Raw genomic sequence first — 22,742 nt, 5'->3', positions numbered from 1 at the left:
AAACTTCGATCACCGAGGAACCTTGGCCACAAAAAGGAGAGACTCTTTAGTAGTAATTCTCTAACCCAGGACATACATACTATCTACCGGTGTTACTAATGCAGGGTTTTAGGTTATACGGTATGCAATGGCTTACGAACCGGACACCAACTACACTCCCTGACGCACTTGTCTTACAGGTCCTGATTCACTTGGGTTACTCACCCCTGTGTAACTAATCCAAATAGTGACCTTTGTATTTTTTTTCCCGCGCAGCCGGGACGGAATTATAACCGGCGGAGAGATCCATTAATTGTTCACGTTGCACCTGATGCCCTGAAGAAGTCGTGGGTCTATCACCCGGACGAAACACGTGTTGGCTGGGCAACGGAATCCTATTAAACCAAGAAAAAAGAAACGTGTTGGATTTCTGTAATTTGTGTCTATTCTGCTGCTCTTACCATTACTTTCTGTATTGATACAGTACCTACTCGTAACGTGTGCATAGGCATTCTATGTTGTTTACTATCTAAAGGTGTGGGGATGGAGGGAGACCTCAAACGTAAGGTGAAGTTTGTCTTCTGTGATATTACAAGTCCAACGCTAGATTGCAGGATAGTGCATAGAAGGTGACCAAGGGAACTCTTCTGCTGAGCATAAGGTGCTCCGAAGCCATGAGGGAGATGGAGGACCCACCTCTGTCCACAGATGGCACATTGCTCACCCTATCAGTGTAAACCATCACTGCAGTGGTTTATTTCTGACAAAAATGCTCATGCCAACATGGCGGCTAGACAGCCATCTGAAAGGACTGTCTGGTGGGCCACCATGTCATAGCGGCCTGCCCAACAGTTTTTTTTTTGATTGTCAGAAACTAAACCCCTGGAGTGGGGACTTGTTTATGAGAAACAGAATTACAATGTCCCTGATGTGCATCGAGTTTTCTCCCTTTGTTTGGGGGCCGTTGATTATTTGCTCTATCCGGTTCTCCTGCCCAGGTATGACATGTTTAGCAGAATGGCAGCTCTTGAACTCTGTTTTAAACATCATATTTCTTTGTAAAGCCACCTTTAGTCATGTGAGAACAGACACATCGTTAGGTTGTAATCCCAGTTTAAATCAAGGGTTCTAGCAGTGGAAAGCTGTTGCTGTTATGTGCATGTCTCCTGTTTTTTAAGCCCTGTAGAAATATAACCGTTTCACATTTTCGTTTTAGGTAATCCATGGTTGGCTAATTGTATCTTCTCTACTGCTGCTTTTCTTCTTCTCATTCATGTATTTGGGGTAAGTTGCTGATATGTAACCCCGCTATTAGCCTGCCTGACCGGGTTTCTTTTAATTCATGCTGTTTTGTGCTGGAGGCAATCATTCCATTCCACTGTTGTATGGTGCATGTATGCCGCATGTATGCCATGTGAACAGTTCTTTCTGATGGAACGGTGTCATCTGTGTTTGCACTATTTGCATTACACACCTGCAGTTGGGTTAAAAAAACAATCTGATGTGGCTGCAGAATATGGCACATCACTATAAAATAATATATCATTAGACTTTATTCGTGAAGGAGTTTTATAAGTGTTGTGTTCCCACCCCCATTCGAACTGTACTGTTGGAGATAATACAACAGAAGACGTGGACGTGGCATTCCGTTGCGCAGCCAGCACAGCACCAAGGTTGATACAAATGGCACAGTGTCACTCTTATAACATGTGAGCCATGCTACTAACAGAACAGTCCTTCTGCCTTTCTATGAACCCTGCACCTGAGGTACCTAGTCCCAGCCCCACCTTTTTAAACTCTCCATATCCACACCACCATTACAGCCCTAAAGGGAATTGTCTTGGCACTCTGCTGCTCTTTATCACCAGTTACACTCCTCGCCACTTCAGGTATAGCCTCTCCAGAAACCATGGTCTTATTTATGTGCCCAAGCATTGCTTGACCACGAGTGTGCACCGGTGCAACCGTATGACTAAGACACGTGGCATTTGAAAGCATACATGCACTTAAAGTGCTATGCCACTTTGTTACAGGTACTAGAAACTTCCACAGCTGAGCGACAAAGTCCACTCCAGGGAGTCCCCGAGTTTTTACACGAGCCTACCTGCAAAGAGTACAAAGTCCCACACAGGTGGAACACCCAGCTATGAAATTATTGTACTATAATGCAGGATGTGGCAACTACAATCTGCAGAAAACTCAAGTGCTGAGCAGAATTCGGAATAAAATGATAAAATCTAAAAATGTTCTGCTTACCATTGATCACCTTTCTTTTGTGTGCATTTTACCTCTTGTTAACCCATCAGACTGGAATACAAGCGATCGACCTAAGGGGTGCGCAGTTTCCATGCTTGCAGATGTGCTGTAACCATTAGTGAGGCTGGTATGGCCACCTCCTAACTTCCCCTTACAAAGACAGCTACTCGTTTATCCCACAAAGAGACCCGCTAATCCTGCTATGACCACCCGGTGTGTTTTTGAATAGGCGTAGTATGCCAGAGGAATACAATATTCTTTACAGTGCAATGAGATGACCTAGGCTGGACAGTGAAGGGCAAGGTATGCTGGGGTTGCATGAATGCTGCTAAGACTTAGTTGGCACTGTGACAGATCTGAAAGGCTTATGAGCCTCACTTCCTCCCCTGTGCAGAATGTTAATCATCTTTTTCTTTGGAAGGTTTTTCACTGTTTCATCTATTTTAATAAATTATGTTGCACATATTGGGAGCTTTTGCACAAGGCACCCGTTTTAAATAAAAACGTACCTTGTGTTGAAACTAGCTTGTTTAGTTTGCACTGGAATGCAGTGTGATTTTCCTCTGTTTTACATGCCTGCGTGTGATTCTTTTTTCTTTCTAGTGAAGTCTTGAAAACATATAATGTGGCCATGGACTACATAACTCTGGCCCTGATGATCTGGAACTTTGGCGTGGTTGGGATGATTTGTATTCACTGGAAAGGGCCCCTTCGGCTGCAGCAAGCATATCTCATCATGATTAGTGCCCTGATGGCCCTAGTCTTCATCAAGTATCTCCCTGAGTGGACTGCCTGGCTCATCCTGGCCGTAATCTCCGTGTATGGTAAGAGCCATGGCGTAGTCAAATTTCCTTACATCATGTTTGTAACAAAGTTCTTGAGAGCCAGGCACATTGGGTTAAGAAAAAGAGTAATCACGGTTTCCTGCTTAGATGTCATGATTAGGAAAGGTTCTATTCAATGTGTCACTTCATTCTTTAAGTTGGTGAGATTCTTTCTAAATTCTACATAGCCTGCTTTTGATCTCCAGAATGCGAATCCTCTAGCATGTTTCCAGCTCAGCGACATTTATTTTAAAACTCAGATTTACATCATAGCCAGTTGCATTGCTAATTTAACAGTCAACAAGGTTTTGGTCCAATTGCCAGGAACTTACAGTACCCAAATATCTATTTGCTACCTGCAGATATGGAAAAAGGGACGAATGCGGTATATCTATACTGCTCATATGCAGTAGTTGCTGAAATAACAGTTTCTTTGTATTTGTTTTGTAAGTAGTTTGTGGTCTGAAGCAACTTAAACCGTTCCATTTTCGTGACAGCGTTGTAATTTCTTGACCAGTGTTTAAAGTTCTCTCTGGGTATCAGGGGGCACTAAGGTCATACATTGTGCTGTGCTTGTAAGGAAGGGTTGGCACACATTATCTTTGTGTTATTGTATGTAGGAAAGAGTCCTTGACGAAGTGCCATTTTATGATTCCGCAGCAGAACTGAATACATGTGATTGCTGCTGTTTGATCGAAGAAGAAGACAAAGTGAGGTAGTTTGAAAATGTAGTCTTTGGATCAGATTGTTTCCTAGACCCAGGTAGCTGCTGTGGAAATAATTGAGACTGCAGATTGCAAATTTCAGGACTGCTTGGACTTTTGTGAGGGACTATACAATGGTAAAATACATCTTGAGTATTTTCCAATGAAAACAAAGTGTCTGCTTAACAAATTCCTGTGAGATCCATGAAGCAGTAAATTTCTAGAGTCCATTTCATAACATCTTCATACAAAGAGTTGTTTTTAACATTATTTTGCTGCTGACCGATGAATAACAAGTCCATGTCCAATTTTAGCTTTTTGTTTTCTAGAATGTTCTTTGTTTCTAGACAATTTTATTTTTAGCAAATCTGCTTTTCCTGCATGGTCACTCCAGATTTTTCTCTTTTTTCCAGACCCTATTTGTGTTGGTTTTTGAACTCTTCAGCACTTTGCCACTGCTAAACTTAAGTAAAGTGCCTGCGCTCCCCCTTAAAACGTGGTTACATCGGCTTACCTCAGGTTGACAAGTTTAGCTTGCCTAGAAGTCCCTAGTATGTGGTGTTGGAAATACACCAAGGACCTGGAAGTTAGATGCCACCCGTGGACTGCAACACCTTTAATATCATCCACATGGTTGGCCTGTAAAGCACGAGTTTAGGCCTACCATGTGTAGCCTGACTGTAGCAACCTCTCACTGGCATGACTGTAGTTGGATCCGAGAAATTGTCAAAGTACAGATTATAAACTTTAACCTGCTAACTTTTACAGCATACAGCTAAAAAAGTAATTTGAAGACTAATGTTCATTAACAATCTAATTCACTGGTGAAGTTAGTTTCTTTGAATAAATATTTAGGGATAGTAACTTATGGAAAGTTCCCTTTTCCCTGGCTGAAGCTCCTGAATGCTAATTGGCATTAGCCTGCTGGGAGCTGCCCAGCCAGTGCTTGACCTTAATAAGTTGTGAAAACTGTTCCCTGAATATAACAGTGGCTTAGACCTGGTTATGGTGGGGGACATTTGATCCCTATCAGCAAAGGAAGGACAGTTAGGGTGGGCCCAGAAACTTCATTAACTTGAAAGGAGGAGGTATCTGAAGCAGATAAAGCATTTGCCCCCAAGGCCCACATGCACTAGCCAGGCTGTCTGAACCCAGTGGAAGGGGAGCTGTCCCCAGAACTGGGTTGGAGAGGACACAGGAGGAGACTGCTAATTTCCCGGGTCACACCTTTGGGTGTACACACAACTTCTCCACACGGGGAAAAAGGTTTTCCCCCTCTTGGATTTTAGAAAGGAAGGACACTCTAGGATTGTGTGCAGTAGGACAAACTGAAAAAGGGAGTAGGCTTGACTCTGGGAACTTCTACCCCATTCGGTAGGGAGGGTCCAGAAGTAACTCCTCCCCACCCATTAGCTAGTGCCAACCATAAATGTCACCCCATGCACCCGCATTGGAACACTATCTGGACCTGCTGAAGATTAGAGGATGACTGGACCTGCTGTCAGTGACATGAGAGGAACCTTTTAAAGGCCTGGATCTACTCCTCTTGTTCCCAGGATGAACAAGCATTTGCAGTGCAATAGGTCTCGCATTTGCAGGAGTTTGAGTTATTGGTATTGTAAATGACAATGCATTTTATTTCTCTGTTTTGAAAACCTGGAAGTGGTGTGTAAACATGCACTTAAGCACGGCTGGCAGTAAAAGAGGTGCAGTTACTGCCAGCCTAGCTTCTCCTAAGCAACGACTATACGTACAAAGTGTGTGTTTATGCACCTCTTGCAGGTTTGCAAAACACATAAATAAAAGGTATTGTCATTTACAATGCTAATAGTTCACATTTTCGCAAATGTGAGACCTATTGTATTGAAAACGCTTGTTATATACGTCACAAGCAAGACACTTTTTCTATAGCATTAGAAAACATCTATGTAGCTTCTTAGTGGGCATGGTGTAAAAAGCATGATCCACATTTTTTGTATACTGACAGCTAGGTTATTTCTTTCCTACCGCATCCCACCCCATACTAGTTTAGAAGCAACCTTTATGCAACTGGGATAAGGGTTTCTCTCCTCATTAAAAAAGGTACACTGCCTTTCAGTAATGTAGCGACAGGTGCAGCAGATTGATGTGTGTGCCTCCTATGTGATTTATACATTTAAACAACAAAACAATCTTTAGGTGAGTCATTGGTGTGCTTATGTTATAAACATTGCCTGGAATTGTTGGTGTTTTCAGAGCCCCAGGCTTACTTTTAGTGCTCCCTCTGCCTTAGCAACAGTATGTGTAAATCCCGAGTTGAATCCTAGCACCCACTTAAGGCAGCACCATAAAACACCTGCCTACTATTGCTTTAATGTGCCACATCGATGACCAGGAACAGGAGAAGGATTTTTAGCACTGCAGGCAGCATAGAAATTTCTAGAGAACTTCCCAAAAACATAGAAATTACAATTTGTTGGTCTTTTGTATCACATTACTATCGGTAAAAGGTGGCGCCTTAAGGTTGTTTCTTAACCTTTTGTTATTAAAGCCCCAACCATGTAATCTGAAGTAGACGAGTGTGTTTGAAAACCAGAGCCTGTGAAAGGAGAGGGATGCAGGAGTGGGCAATGGAAAGAAGCGGGCTCTGCCATGTACAGCTTAGCAGCCATGCTTGTAAAGAGACTGCAGAGATCCGTTGCAGCAGCAGCTGCGTCACAGAAAGGAATGTCGGTAACAAGCTAGCCGGTAGAATGAACTGAATGAGCATGGTGGAGTACGGGATGAGAAGAAACTGCAGGACTGTTTACGGGGGGAAGGGGGAGGATCAAACTTTCCACAGACAAAGCCCCTGCTAAGGTCCGTATTGTTGCGTCCGAAACCTGATCAGCATGGGTGTCCACTCCGATCCCCAGCTGAGAATATACGTTAAGCCTGCCCCCTTGCTACAAAAAAAGAAAAAAAATGTCCAGAGTTCATACCGTTTGAAGTCCCGTATTACCCTTCTCCGTGCGGGTATAAACATTGCTAATAATAAAAATAACTCGTTTTACTTTCCCTAGTGCATAAAAGACCAGTTTACCTCCTTTAAGAACCCGGAGTACAGGCAACCACTGATAAAGCGCAGCGACACCAAAGGGAAGCAGAACGCTTGACAAAATGAAACCAAATCGCAGGTGGAACTACAGGGTGTAGCCTGCCATTAACGGAAAAAAATGATGCGCACTCCTGCAAGTTTACAAATGTACTAGCGCTGCTGAATGCTTTTTTAACAAGCATTTGCAATGCAATAGGTCTCGAATTTACGCGAGTTTGAGCCTTTGTCATTGTAAATGACTATGCCTTTTATTTATATTTTGGTTTCTAAAACAGAAATAAAAGACATTGTCATTTACAATGCCAATATCTTAAACTCGCGTAAATGCGAGACCTATTGCATTGCAAATGCTTGTCGCCGGGGGTGTTCGGTTTGGTTTTGACTGGGGCTAATTGGTGTGGGGCAGCTGCAGTGAGGGGGGCTGGCGGAAGCAGGCAAAGGGGGTACAGTTACAAGCAGATTTAAGTTCGCAATAAACCTCGGTGCTGGAGACATGCTGGGGTCGGTTGTAGAAATCATGCGAGCTGTGACCAAACGATGCACTTTGAACTGAGCTTAACTGGACCCCCCCTCCATTCCATTGGACCCTGCAAGCCTCTCTTAACATTGCACGTGCTGAAAAGAAGAACCAGCCATGATTTATTCTTTTGGGATTTGTATATAGCAATATTTTCTCAAGTTTGAGTATGACTCAGAAGGAGCCCACGTGCGTACACGCAATAGAAGCGTCTGCGTCACTCATGCACCGCATTAAACTGAAACAGAAATGTTGAAGAAATAACACTTTTAAATGTTTAAATGCTATTATAATATGCCTGTGGCAATTGCTGCGTGTTTTACATGCCAAATCTTGTGATCTGGCTCGGTTCTCCCTCCCCGTGGTTTTGTAGGTCACTTTGGCAACAGCAGTTCACACACCCCTTCACCAGTTAAAACATCCTCGCAAGACAGATACAGGAAATGTCCCTGACACATACAGCTACCCATTGTCTTTTTTGTTCATACTTCCACCATGATATTTTTCACTTAATGTATTAGTGGGTATTGTGACATTCTTTGTACACACCTAGAGAGAAGGCTTCAATTCCCAGCGGCTTGCTTTGTGCTTGGTGTTTTTGGTGGTTGAAAAGAGCGGGAGGCGTGGCTTGGACGGTACAGGGAATGGCTGCCGGAGTACATGGCTCCGTCGGATCGGGGGAGATGAGCACTGAACCCAGGTGATACACCAAACAGATAAGGTGCTAAAGGCATGTTTGTGCTTTGGAACGCTAGCTGCAGCTTTTGACACCCGCGCCGAGAAAAAGGTAGACAAGCCCGGCGGATCTCATCCTGTGAATGGGGCAATGTGTTGCCTCCTTTATGTGCATTTTACAGAGAACGGAGGCTCGTTTTCCATTGTGGTAGAAAAGGAAGGCAATCAGTTTCACTTTCTAAAGTACAAAGCACAGACGCAGTTCTTTGTTTAGGCAGCTCGGAAACTCAAACAGTTTGGAATGAGAAAGACTAACAAGCCCGGCGGAGCGTGGAGTGCGCGCTTGGCGGGGGCGGGGGAGCGCATTCCAGGCGAAGGAGCATTTAAAAGATGTGCGACAGTGGAAGAAGGGGGGTGGGGGAGAATTAAGTAACATGAGACCGGTGGAGCGTTTATCGGGTTATGTGAACGATAAAAAACAAACATGAAAATATGTGCGAGAGAGGAAGAAGGGGTGTGTCTGTGAGTCTGTGAACGATGATTTCTGTTGCCAGACAGAGGAAGAAGTGGGGTGGGGGGGACTTCAGTTACATGAGAAACAAGCCCGGTGGAGCGTGGCGCGCGCGCTTGCCGGAGGCGGGGGAGCGGAGCCTTTGAAGTGCTCACAAAAGCGGAGTGCATGGTAGCAGGATGCGCGTGATTGTGCGCGTGCTAGCCATGCAATCCGCTTTTCGGAGCACTTGGAAAAGCCCTTTTACAATAGTTCTCGCTTTGCGATCGCTTACGCGATAGCAAGGTCGAGACCTAAAAACGAGCTTTGTAGCAATTCAAGTGCATGTTGAAGCATTCACGCTTACTTATATAAACAATCCCCTACCCCCTCTACTTACATGATGGTACATCCCAAACCACACAATTGGTAAACCTAAGCAATACGCTCTACAAACGGCCCCCGCGATTAAAGTATGTTTCAAGAGCACCGCAGTAACAGTTATAGTTGTTCCAAGTATTTAACAAGACTTAAAGGTATTGTTTATTTTTAAACATAAAAATGGGCACCCGTGTTGTGAATATATTAGAAGCGGGTGCCATGCTAAAAGAGAGTGTGGCGCCCGTGCACAGTAATTAAGCAAGTAACAAAGTGCTCTGTTGTGATGTTATGCAACGCTTCTGAGGGATTTGTTTTTTTATTGGTGTGGGCAAGCAAAGAGTTGTGCGATAACATGTGACGTCCTTCTTCTTTGTGCTGGTCTTTAAAGCACTGGTAGACCCCTATGTGCCTGGCGGTGTAAATTTAGGTGTTCCTGTTGGATTAAGCTGCCTAACTTTTAGCATGCTTTTCTATGACAGCAGCCCATGTTGTCTAAAGCTGGAGACTGCAGTGCAGTAAGCCAGCAGGGGAGTGGTAGGTACTGATGAGCCCCCTAACGTTTTTGCCGTGTTTTCACTCTAGTAGAGCCTTCCTTTGTCCGCCTGGCTCTGCTTGTCTTAGCCCGCTGGCTGAATGAATAAGAGTGTACTTTAGCGTTTCTGAAAAGCGCAAACTATGTTTTTTTTAAAGAAAGACGGTCGCTAGCATCGCGCTAACTTGAAGAAGAGACACAGGACCGGGCTCTGCACCATAGACAAAGACACGATCAAGATCTGGTCTGAAGACACGAGCAGCCTAAAAAACAAGGTCTGCAAATTACGCGCTGATTAACAATAAGATCAACAAAAAGAAAATCTCGCCATTGCAACAGTATCCGGCTACCGATGTAGGAAGCATCGCCGCTGATTGCGTTAACAATTAAACGCATTAGAGGCGTTAGAGGACCCTCTAACGCCGCAAGCAAACAATCCAGTCTGGATGGGCGGGGGCAAAAGGAGACAGGACGAGAACAAATAAGCCTCATTTTCATTCCGAGGCTAGCCATCAGCATAAAGGATGACGGCAGCCAATGAGAATCATGGATGGGGCTTCCACTCCACTTCGGAAATTTGCTCAATTTAAAAAAACCTCGCAGAGCGAGCAGTTCATGCGCGCTTCAACGCAGGTCTGCAAGACCTAAAAAGCGGACTCCCAAGGGTCATTTGGCTGACTCTGTGTGACTACAAGGACACAACATGCTGCAAGACTCCTTTTTAGGTCTCGCCTGACCCAGCGCAGCGAGACTTAAACGGGCTTGTTACCGGGTTTTATTACCGTTAATGCCCCAGACATTACCACAAACATTGCCTGCAGCAAGCACAAACGCATGCAGTCCACCATACCTTGCAAAAAACCTATAAAGAGTGTCTTTTCAAGTTCAAAGTTGTCCCAGTTTTGAAATGTGAGCCATGTCTTTAGCTAACTGATTTGCTAATGGGGGCCCTCTTATTTTGGTGTTCTGGTGTAATTTCAGCTCCAGTTCGACCCTTTGCTCCGTTCTGAACCGGAGTATCTCAATTCTTCCTAGGCATGCACCTCAGAATAGAAAATTGATAAAGCACAAATGGTACCAAAATCTATAACCTAATGGGGCGATAATGCCACCAGGAATGTGTATCGCGTCTGTATTAAGAAGACTTCATTGGCACAGCAAGGCTGTACTGAATTCAGCACATGACTCGGCATCTGAAATACACTGTTGGTGGCAAATAACTTTTGGAAATTCTCAGAGTAAAATCGACCCATGCGAGGGCTGGATATTTTCATTACAAGCCTGCACACTCAGAAATGTAATGCTTCATGTATGAAAATTGTCATTCTCTTTTCTAGGACCTTTTCGACAACCATTGTGTTTTAATTTAGTGTCAGGTCATCTTGGGCGTTGCTGAACACTGGGATGCCTAAAACGTGGAGTTGTTGTTAACCATAAATAGAAAACCCTGATAGGGTGTGTTGCACACTGCCCTCTGCCGCAGCGTTGCTGGCTTGATTGTAGCAGTCTCCATGTTACTAAACTCGAATCACCATATGGTCAGTCTGCGTTGCCACGTTTTCCCATGATGAGCAATTTGGTCAAGGGTGGGACTGGGAATTGAAACTCAGTCGTCTCATTCTAGAGTCTGTAACTTAGACAATAGGCTCTGTATGCAATAGCCCTAACTGTTGTGTAATGTGAATTTATTTAAAGTCTTCAGTTTGCAAAACAGGGTGACCTTGGCTAAGCTTCTTAGAAATAAATAAATATATAAATACATAAATAAACGTTTTTCCAGTGTTCAGGGGGACAGGACATTTTAATATTCGCAGTCGTATTGCTAGATGTACTTGATTTGTAAACGTAGACGTGTAGCGTGCCGGGCGCCATCAGGCACTGTGGGCCGTATATAAGTCACAGACAGATGATCAGTAAACATTCGGCACAGCTATCCCCTATGTCCTCAATGCTACACGTCCAGCACACCAGGTACGCAGGAAAGGCACCCGATGGCTTCCACGTGTGTCCCTGAAAGGACCAACAAACCGACATGTCAGCCCAGCACTCCGCAGCGTCGACGAGCTGTCTAAAGTGACTAAAATACACCGCAGAGCTCTACAATGAAGAAATACATCATTATAACATGATGCAGATGCAGAAAAGCAATGTCACAGCACAAGCTGCCTAAAAACATACCAAATGGTCACACGAACCACTGTGGGACTTGGGCTGATGCGAACACACGGCTCAAGTGCAGTTATGGATCTGTAAACCAGATGAGCACCAATCCTGGTTTGTTTGCATTCTTTGGAGTCAATCTGGTGAAAAATTGTATGATGTGAAATATAATATAGAGATAAAATGGGTAAAGGGGGCGGATTGGTGGCCATTGACTAGAGCTTTTTTCACCCAAATAATAGTCTACCTGTAACCTACGAGGCTTGGCTCAATCCGCACGTAAATAGAAATGCAGCCGCAGAATTCACGTTCAGTGTCAGAGCTTCATCCCGTCCATACTACTAAAGAAGTACATCTCTTCGGTATAGCTCTTGGATTCGATGCCTCCTCCACCCACCGTCACTCACAATAAACAACTGAAAGAGCATGGCACAAACCTGCACTCCCATACATATTTCTCATCACAGATGTTTGCACAAAAGTTCAGCTGAAATAACTCTGATTGTGCCGAGACTCTGCAATGTTTGCTTCTACAAATAGCTTTATGTTTTTTAGCATGCATGTTTTCTTATGCAAAAATATTTTCTGGCGAGTACACAGGTAAAAGAACAAAAACAAAAATGAAACAAAAATAGAGAGGCGAACCAGGAGGTGATAGAAGTGAAGCCACAAGATATTCCCACTTCTATTACATTCATTTGTGCTGACATTGCCAAGCTGCGTATTGAACTCAGTTCATGACAACATGGTAGGACGCTGGTAAATGTTGGTTTAGTTTTTCATTTGTACGGCACATAAAAGCCCCCAGGGAAAGATTCAGAGCACATTGCGGGTAAAAGTACAACAATAGAAGGAGCAACACTATAGACACACATGCATACATATCACATGTAAACGTATCAATCTGCATTCAACTTATCCAAAACAATCAACCACTCACCTAGATGTTTAACCCCTTGCGTGCTGCGCAAATTCCCCTGCGGTGCGGGCAAATTAATGAGTGGGCGGGGATCGGACAGCCCCCGGCCGTCCTCCACATACACCCACTGTGACGTCGGACGGCCCCCGCCCGTCCGAAGCACGCAAGGAGTTAAAGTTGTGTGTACTGCACTCACGTAACTTTAAAACAAAATGTATACCTGAGGTTGCCATGTTTTAGTGTATTTGTGAGGGGTGCGGAAGTGAATAGAGGGATCAACCATACACACATAGCACATCAAACAAGGGAGGGCGAGGGTGAGACAGGCAAGGGAGCGAGAGTAGAGCAATATAAACAAGCGCACGCGGTCATGTTAATTACAAACAGATGACCCCTGCGCGCTCCCGCAAGGTGGATGCAACCACAAGCACGAGTGCTTGAAAAGAGCTGACCGATTTCTAAAGGTCACTCCTACGGCAGCGCTGCGCGCTGCCTAGGCTCGACCTAAAAAGGGGCACTTCCCTACATATGGGTAAATTCATCTCCTAACTTAGTTTCTTGTGAACACATTGTATTTTCAGTTACGTAGCCAGTGGTGATTCTGCACATTACAAGTCTCCCTATTCATCCATTCTGTTGACAACAGTAATTTATGTGCTTCTACAGGGAAATTATTTGTTGAAGTTGTAAAGCTAAAACTTGGCAGGCTATTTCTTCCCCAAGCTATGACAGCATTTCACCTTTCCAGCCTCTTGAAGAGCTCTGCTGTCAGCTTGCTTACCTCTGCAGCCAGATTCGTGTCTGTGCTCCACATATTGGCAACAGGCATGGTCTCTTCCTCCCTCAGGGTCTAGATATGCTAATAAAGCCTCCATCTAGTCCTTGCAAATAATAATGATAATACAGACACTTGTAAAGCGCAACAGCTACCTCAAACAGAGGTGTCCCGGCGGGGCACAAATCTTAAGCACAATTCTTTTTCTAATTTTGCTGGATGAAGTGCAGTATTTTGGAGTTTATGCTAAATCACAGTGAGCGTCTTAGTTGAAATCGGAAGGAATGCAACTTGTTGAAACTTGGGCAAGTGGAAATGTTAATGGCCTCAGTTTTTGTTCAACACATGTAATGTGTGTTAAGGAATACTATATTTTGTTGCAAATCAAATCGATCACTCATGATGTGATGAAGATTTTTCATGCAAGTAGGAAAATATAGCGCTCTGTCATAGTTATAGTAAGAAAAAATATATGCTGAATGTATATAAAAAAAAATACTACATTTATGACTTCAGTCATTAAGAGCTTTGTGGTAGAAGGATTAGGAGAGTCAACATTTGCAATCAAGGAGACCTGGAACATGGGCTAAGAATGAGTTATCGGTGAAAGATCTTTTCCAGTTCACAAAATAAACTTCTGGAGAATTTTATAAGCTCAAGGCAGCTGAGTGATATGACGCACACAAATGTAGTAGACAGAAGTAAGTAAAGCAATACTTTTATTATTAATTAGTTACAATAATATTCCGAATGCTTAAAGATGAAGAGGAGCCACCATATCTTCTTCTGTAGGAACGAAGTCCCAAAACATGAAGGAGAATCAGAGGACAGTGTTAAGCATTTGATGTACCCACTCAGTCAGCAAATGAATTCACACACTCAAGAACTGAACTCTAGGTCAATTGTTTTTGTATAAAAAATATGCAGTTTTATTTCTAGAACCAAGCAAGCCTGGTACAGGTAAGCATATAAATACTTTTCAGCTACAAGATGCTGTTGTTGAATACTTTCAAAATACAGTAGGACTTTGTACCAATTCGAGTTTACAGGGGTTGCAATGCAATGCACAAACTTAGTAGACTCAGTACATAGGAATCAATAGGCTTTTTCAGTAAAATGCAATTAAATTACTTTTCGGATTACTTTTACTAACACAGTGCTGGGTCCTAGATTCAGCACCGGGGCATTTCCTGAAAACAGTTTAGTAAAAGCGTTTTAGTTAGCTGTACGATTTTTAAAGAATATTCTTGTATTTCAAAAGTTGACACTTAGAAACTTTTTCACGTAGAATCACCAGTGTTATCCTATGGAAGGAAATTCAATTAGCAGGTAAGTTACTTTTCTTACTCTGTGCTGGATACCTAGATTCAGCACTGGGACATTTCCTGAAAACAGTTGAGAAAATGCGTTTTGGTTAATCGGGTGATTTTTAAGGAATATTCTTAGTTTTCAAAAGTCGACAGAAAATGTTTGGGAGAAAAAGTGTCAATGTTATTCTATGAGGAAAAACAGGTTATCAGTTTCGAGGTAAGTAATCGGTCTTTTGAGTTAGGGTTCTGGGGTTAGACTCAGGGGTCTCCCAGGGTCAGTGATGCACTGTTGTTGCACCCTCAGCGGCACTCGGGCGTCCGGGTGCAGAGTGTTGAGGCCCAATGTTATCCTATAGAGGATAGGGGGGCTCTGGTTGGTGGCTGCTGGGAAGCAGGTCCTCCGGGATTTTTGAGGTTGCTGGCCGCTGGACACGCCGGGGTTTTGCAGGACCAGGTTCAAGGGGAGACTGGCCTGTAGGGCTGGGCTGAGTCAGTGGGCGTCGTCCTCTTGTTAGCTCTGCACGGCTCTTCGTCCTTCTTCTTCTCTTCTTTTTCTTGTGGTGGCTGGGTCTGAGGAAGGAAGGTTCAGGGTGCCCCTAAATACTAAATGTAGGGGCGTTACAGGTAGGTAAAAGGGCAGGGACCAATGGGTCCCTTCCCTGGGGTGGGTACACCCCCTATTCTGCCACTCTCCAGTGGGAGGGGGGCAGGAGCCTGTTAGACCTGTCAGCCCTTTGGGTGGTCCCTCCTCATCATTATTTATTTTGTCCCACTTTTGCCTCAAACCCTGTTTGAATTTTTCTTTTTGGGAACCACCAGACTTTTTCGTGTTGCTACAGATTCAGGGAACCATTTTAGCTACCCCTGAAACTTCTGTCTGAGGGCCTGAAGCACAAAATGGTGGCCACCTGTGACATCACCAGCATCCACTGGAACCTACCAGCACCTTCCAGAACATTCCAGGAGATTCCAGAACCCTGTGACCGTTGGAGGCGGTTTAGAATGTTGGGAGGACAAGAGAGGCAGTTGGCAGTTGGAGCTGGCAGTTGGCACCTGACTGGTGAAGAGAGAGGAGCACAGCAGTGAAGGAGGAAGGAGTGAAGCAGCAGGGGTGGAAACTTGTGCCTGGAGTGGGGTCCATAAACCCACCCTTGATACTTGTCCCTACTGATGGATCCCAGCCTATAGCCCTGTGTGGGAAGAAGACAGAAGAAAACCATCCTAAGGACCTGGACAGCAGGAACAGGCCTTAGAACCAAGAAAACAGCAAGATTCGGACCTGAGAACTGGTTTCCCTGGAGTCCGGCGTCGAGTAGCCTGAAGACCTGGAGCCCGAGGTGGAGAAGCGGCGCTGACTGAAGTAGCAGACGTCGTACCCGGAGCCGCCTGAGGTCGTGAGAGGGCGCCGACGGGGGTCGAGAGGAATACCAGAGGTCGAGGAGGAAGTGAACCGAGGTCGAGCAAGCGGCGTCATCGGAGGAGTGAAGTCCGCCCTCCGGAGTCGTCGGAGACCGAGGTAGAGGAGCACCGGAGGTCGGGAGTGAGGATCGCACTCCGGAGTCGCCCGGAACCTGTGAGGAGGAGCACCGGAGGTCGGGGGTGAGGATCGCACCCCGGAGTCGCCGGAAGTCGACATCGAGGCCAGGCCGGCCGACGTCATCGGAGCCGAGAGCGCCATCGGACCGGAGCCGCCCGAAGTCGACATCGTGAAGAGACTGCCCGACGCCGTCGAATCGGAGGTAGAGATCGAACCGAGGCCGCCGACATCGGACCGGAACCGCCTACCGGCGTCGTCAAAGAACTGACATTGTGCCGAGGCCGCCGAGACCGAACCGGAACCGCCTCACGGCGTCGACACGACTCCAGCGGCGTCGGAACATCAGAAAAAGGGCAGTAAGTGGAGTAGAGGGCGCCTAAGGCCCTGTGGAGACCTGAGAGACTGCTCTAAGGGGCTAGGGAGGTGCTGAAACCAACCTGACTGTGCCTGGGGTGAACTGGGACTAACCTAGAGAGGTTGTGTGGAGAAGGAAAGCCAGGGCATTGGTATTCCCCCCTTTGATCTACCTCAGTTTAGGCCTCAGCCTTGTCCCAGCCAGGGAGTAGCCTCCCCCCTCAAGCCTTCCACAACCCTACAAGCTGTGCCTGGGCCAAATCAGCCCTTAAGAAGTGAAGTGTCATCTGATTATATGAGGGGTGCTGTATACTTTTAATTATTTATTGGGGATACTGTATTTATTGAGTTGTTACCTATTTATTGCCGCACTATATTTATAGGTCCACAGGACTTGTTGGTGTACAATATTTATTGGTACAGTATTTATTGCCTCAAAGTATTTAATTGTCTGTATATATTGCACTTGTATTTATGCCCTGTTATTTATGATCACCCCTATTTATTTCATCAAACAGCCAATATTTATTTGACCTGCACTAATTGAAACTTGTATATTGTGATTGACCTATTTATTTTTCCAATCAGCAACTAAGAGAAAAAGATAAAGAAAGAATATTTTCATAATTTTTACGGTGTAGAGTCGTTTTTGGAACGGATGCACGCATGGTTATTGTATGGGTATATTGTATGCTTAGCACTGCGCCTGTTTCCTGACCACTCGAGCCAAGCTACCACAGTGTGTTCGAGGAGTCCACCACCACCCTGCGGAGTGGGAGTGGGCTGTTTCCAACATAAATTGGTGTTCAGTGGTGGGATAGAGCTGTGCCTACATATACTCAACCATAACTGTGGGTAGTCCATAGGCCTACACCGGGAGTTTTCTCACAGCGGCCTTCCAAATTGTGGGTTTTTGTTTTTTCCAAATTTACTCTGGTGGTGGGAGGAGGTATTACTAAAGGTACCCCCCTGCATTGTTACTGCACAAAACCTGTCCTCTAACCTGAGTGGGCAAGATGGAGTTTGTACTGGAAGATTTAGAAACGTACACTGTGGCCCAACTCAGGGAGTTTTGCCAGCGGGAGGGGGTTTACTGTCCCCCAGGAGCAAAGAAGGGTGCACTCCAAACCAGCTTAAGGGCTTGGGGGGAGGCACGCCGAGAAAGCAAGGCTGAGGAGGAAGACAGGGATGGAGAGCCTAACCCCGAGGGGGCTGAGATGTACCAACCTGAGGTGGGGAACCTGTCAGCAGGGCCCAGGACACTTTCTAGGAAGGGCAGCACTGTCTCTAGCGGGGGCTTATCCAGCGTGGAGTTAGCAGATCGGAGAGAGAAAAGACAGCTCACATGGGATTTAGCAAAGCTGGAGAAGGAGAAAGAGGAACAGAGGTTGGCTCATGAAACGGAGAAAGAGAGGATGGCTCATGAGATAAGACTGAAAGAGATAGAGCTTCAGATCCTAAGAATTGGGGCACCAACTGTTCCTAATGGTGGCAGCCAAAACCAAGAGGTCACCAGGGAATCCAAACCTTACCTGCCAAAGGACATAGTAGCTAGCTATGGGGTGGGTGATGACATCGCCAAGTGGCTAGCAGCCTATGAGGTCTCGTTGAGGGCCCATGGGGTTCCAGTGAAGTATTGGGGAGGAGGATTGTATAAGTACATGCCTCCAGCTGGTAGGGATGCTTTATTGGCCCTCGAAGAGGATGAGCAGACCCACTACCCCACCATGAAACTGGCGCTCATCAGAAAGTTTGGACTAACACCTGAAAAGTATAGACAGAAGTTCAGGGGTAGTCACAAACTGGGCACACAGAATTGGGTGGACTTCCTGGACTATGCAAAGAAGGCACTGGAAGGTTGGATTCAGGGCAGTGAAGTAAGGAACTACGAGGAGCTGTTTGACCTAGTACTGAAGGAACACCTACTCGAGAAATGTTTCCCTGAACTGCGGCAACACCTGGTGGATAGCAAGCTGACCAGTCCCCGGAAGCTTGCTGAGGAGGCGGACATTTGGGCTAGTACCCGGGTGTCCACAAGGGGGACTGGAGGGGACACTCAAAAGGCTGGACAGGGCGCCCCCCAGAAGAAAGAAGGAGGGGAAAAGAAAAAGGAGTTCTCCAAAGGCCCCCAAAATAACTTCCAAGGGAAGGGAACAGGATTCACCTCTAAGGCTAACCCACCCAGAAACCCTAATCCTGGCCAGAGTCAGCAGCCAAGGGTTGTCCATTGCTACGAGTGCGGTGGCGTTGGACACTATAAAGGAGATCCGAAGTGTCAGAAACGATCACCCCCTCCCACTGGAGGAAAGCCCCCCGGAGTAGCTAGTGTAGTGCTCGGGGAGGAGATGCCCTTAACTAAGGGAAGGGAGTGGGCGGGTGTCACTTTAGTGTCCCTGGGAGAACGGGAGATGGTTCCTAAGATCCAGGTGCCCGCAAATACCGCAAAGTATGGGCAGTGGATCACCATCAACGGCCAAAGAGGGGAGGCTCTGAGAGACACAGGAGCCAGTATGACTATGGTGCGTAGCCAGCTGGTGTCTCCAGAGCAGGTAATTCCCGATGTACTCCACCCAGCCGCGATGGCTGACGGCAGAACAGGTCACTATCCAGTGGCCGAGGTTCCCTTTGAATGGGGGGGGGGTTGCAGGTTCACTTCGAGTTGCCGTAAGCCCTGCCGTGCCAGTCGATTGTCTGCTGGGCAATGACATGGAGCACAACGCTTGGAAGGAGGTGGAATACCGGACTCACACCGAGATGCTGGGTACACCTGACTGGGCCTGTGTTAGCACAAGGTCCGTGACTACCCGAAGAGGGAGTTCATTCCGGCTGGAGCCTGGAACAAAGGCCCAGCCAGCTGCCAGTCAAGGGAAGAACCGAGGACAGGAGGAGCCTGCCTCGGCGTCTCCACCCCGTAGGACGGATAGGCCACCGGAGGTGGTGGACCAGGAGTCTGCGGAGGGGGACGTTACCAACCTGGAGGACCTACCCATCCCGGCCGAGTGGCACGTGGAGGGAGGCCCGTCCAGGGAGGAATTCTGCCAGGGCCAGAGGGAGTGCCCTACCCTTGAGGGGCTGAGGCGACAGGCCGAAGCCCAGGCAGCAGGGAACGTTGAAGGGAACTACAGTGTTTACTGGGAGGATGGCCTCCTCTACAGTGAACCCAAGGCACCCCTACATGGATCGTCACGAGCCTTGGTAGTCCCTCAACGTTATCGAGCCTTCCTTCTGGAGTTGGCTCACGAGATCCCCTTGGCAGTGTGGTAAATAAAATAAATATTACCGGACTGAATTTCATGCGGAATCTTAAATTAAAGTAAATAGCTCAAAATAACAAGAGGCAGAATCCGTGGTATAAGAGGTTTTCTAATGGGCTTTATTCCATTCAAAATGGCCGACTCGAGTCGCGGCCCTCAGGTTCCGTCACCACGAAGGTTCAGGAAGTGAAGTACAATAATTCATTAACAGACATGTATTTTTATAATAAGTACATTACAATGAAACGAATGTAGAAGGCGTAACATTTGATAAGAAAAATGACGTGACAGTGACATAATCGAAACTAGGCGTAATAAGGAATAAAAGAAACATGATTGGTTAGGATTATCAGACATAGGTGGATCTATAAGATAATACTTGGCATAGATGCGCGCGCGGCAGCATGACGTGTAATTGACGTGCAACTAGGGGGTGAAGGGGACTTGACATTTAGCTCTACATGTGGAGACGAGAAGTCTGGGGTCAAGTCATCCTTATCCCAAATCATATCTAACATCCTATGTTTAAAGAACTGTGTTATCCACAAGGGAAGAGACTCTCGGACAGAATCTATTCTATACTGACTGTGTGCGTGTACAAGCGTCTAAGTGTCTATATGAGATGCGAGGGGCAGAAAACTTTCCATGGCAACAGGGCTATGAATCACTTGCAGGAGGACGGAAAGGCTGAGTCCTCTGCTTGTGAGCTAAAGGAAATGTTTACCTAAATCACTGGACAGGAATGCATCGGCTGGAGAGCAAAATAGATAATTCGAAGGTGAAATACAACTTCTTGGCAGACAGGCGAAAACTGGCCGAGGCAGGCACTGTTAGCTGCACAGGGAGTAGGACAAAGTTCATGGATACAGATGCGAGCTCAAGCTGAAGCTGTCAGAGACAGAGAGCAGGGAAAGGCTTTGAGGACAGAATCGGGCCTACTCGCCTGAACTGTAAAAATGGAGTAACTTAGCCATATAAAGTCGGTGGCCTTTCATACTTAGGGATCGAATATCCAGCCCATTGATGGCGGATCTGACAGAGAACATGTTGACGGTAGACACACATATGTTTGCGTCTTAGAAACTGGAACTGGAGGGAACATACATGTACTTGTAACATGCATATAGAACCGTTGGGGTCCAAGATAGGGGACATAACTGATCAGGAAAATCCACATTTCCACATTCCCTCCTTGTCCCCTTCTTGCCCTTCACGAGACATCAATCTTCATCATTCCTTCGATTTGCTCATGGAGCATCATTTCTTCTTCTTTCTTCTTCCGGGATCTTGAACGAAAACTGTGATGTGGAATGCATGATGTGGCACACAGACCACAAATCGCTGGTCCACATTGTAGGCATAAACAACAACTGAAGAGCATAAGAAGGCCAATACCTAGGAAGGATAGAACTCTCCATCCCCAGGCTGATATCACACTCCAAAACCACCCGGACCACGTCCAAGTGCCTGGATTCTCGTGTATCTGGCTTACAATCTTATGAAGGCGTGTTATAGCTTTATATACGGATGGCGAATTTTCTGGTATGAATATGCAGCAGCTGGATCCGATGACCCTACAAGCTCCGCCCCTATCGGCCAGGATGACGTCAAGGACAAGACGATTCTGGAGAACAACAATTCTCATCACTGATTGTTCCTCTGTCAGATTGCCTAGGGCGGCTATAGTCTCATTCACTACAGCTTCAAGAGTCTTGGTGAGTCTGCGTATCAGCTTACTATTTGATATAGTACCTATATAGGGAAAGATACCTTTATTGAAATCTACATACTTGTCCCATGCTGTCTCAGTATAATCGACAACTGGGAGATCTCTTTGCTCTCTATTGTGTACTAAATGAACATTTCGATAATAATCAGGAGGAGCTAGGAAAACAGGTGGCAAAAGAAATGCTATGTAACAGGTACCATCCCAATCTAGAGGCAGACGCATATATGCCGTCTGACCACATATAAAGTAAGAATGGCGAGAAGCTCTAAATGACGATTTACCTTGATCACTATATTCTACTGTAGTAACGCATTGGCTATGGCCCATGTGTATGGAACCAACTTTTCTTACACATAATTCACCCTTAACTGGAAATACTGACATAGTGGGCAGAATTAGTTCAACTTCGGATTTGACATTCAGAATCATAAGATTAGGCGTAAAATTACCTAATTTATACACTTCATTTTCTAAATCAGTTCCTGTTCTACTGGGGTGACCCTCCTTATTAGGGTGACAGACTTTGAATAAAACTAGATTCAGATTTCCCCATATCCAATGTTGTTGATAAACTGCTGTGTCTGGGTCTATGGAATTTAATAAACTAAACCATGCTCCACAGGAGCCATTGTGTGTGAATGGATGTGGAAAGAAAGGCAGAACTCCTTTGTTATTCTGATAGGGAGGGAGTCGGCCACACACCCAACAATTGGTGGCATTACTAGTCTGATGGGAATGATGTAACATACTAATGAATGTGTTATTGCGCAGCGCAAGTCTATAAGATAATTCATGTGGCGGTAGGTCACTAAAAGAATGTTCATCAGTTATATTGAAAACACGTTTAGAAACAGGATAATACATATGCAACAATATACTTGCAGTAACTATTAAAAAACTCAATAAAAACAAAATTAATAAAGTCACAATACAGTGGTTACGCAGTAATTTACAATAAGCATGTCGTTTCATTATGATTCTGGACTCTACGTGATTCAGACCTAAGGGGTACATGTCGGGACAGATTCAACCGCTTCACCTTGGAGAGGACTTAAACAATCAAATCGTCCGACAGTTTAGATCTGGACCTGAGTTTCTGTTTATAGCACTGAGAGTCATTCTGTTCAACAAAAGGAAGTTTTGAATCAGTCTGTGAGGGAGTGCAGGGCACAGTGTCTATATCTGAAGGTAGTCCATGAAATTTTTTGACGTGACTGGAATGAATCCACCCTTTTCGTCCCTCGATCTTCACGGCTGTTCTTGTGGTCAA

General features: G+C 45.6%; 1 protein-coding gene across 2 annotated transcripts in view; it reads left to right on the top strand.

The window, feature by feature from the left end:
• The window catches only part of PSEN1 (presenilin 1), a 241,125-nt gene that overhangs the window by 58,316 nt on the left and 160,067 nt on the right, over nt 1–22,742 (top strand). For both annotated transcript variants that reach the window (XM_085627269.1, XM_085627270.1), the window contains 2 exons: nt 1,196–1,263; nt 2,839–3,059. In XM_085627269.1, coding sequence (XP_085483395.1) covers nt 1,196–1,263; nt 2,839–3,059 — 289 coding nt within the window. The remainder of the gene's footprint in view (nt 1–1,195; nt 1,264–2,838; nt 3,060–22,742) is intronic.

The sequence above is a fragment of the Triturus cristatus genome, chromosome 9, assembly GCF_964204655.1.
Source record: "Triturus cristatus chromosome 9, aTriCri1.1, whole genome shotgun sequence".
NCBI classification, from domain to species: Eukaryota; Metazoa; Chordata; class Amphibia; order Caudata; family Salamandridae; genus Triturus; species Triturus cristatus.
Note: the sequence above shows the minus strand (reverse complement) of the source record. Positions and strands in the feature narration are given on the sequence as shown.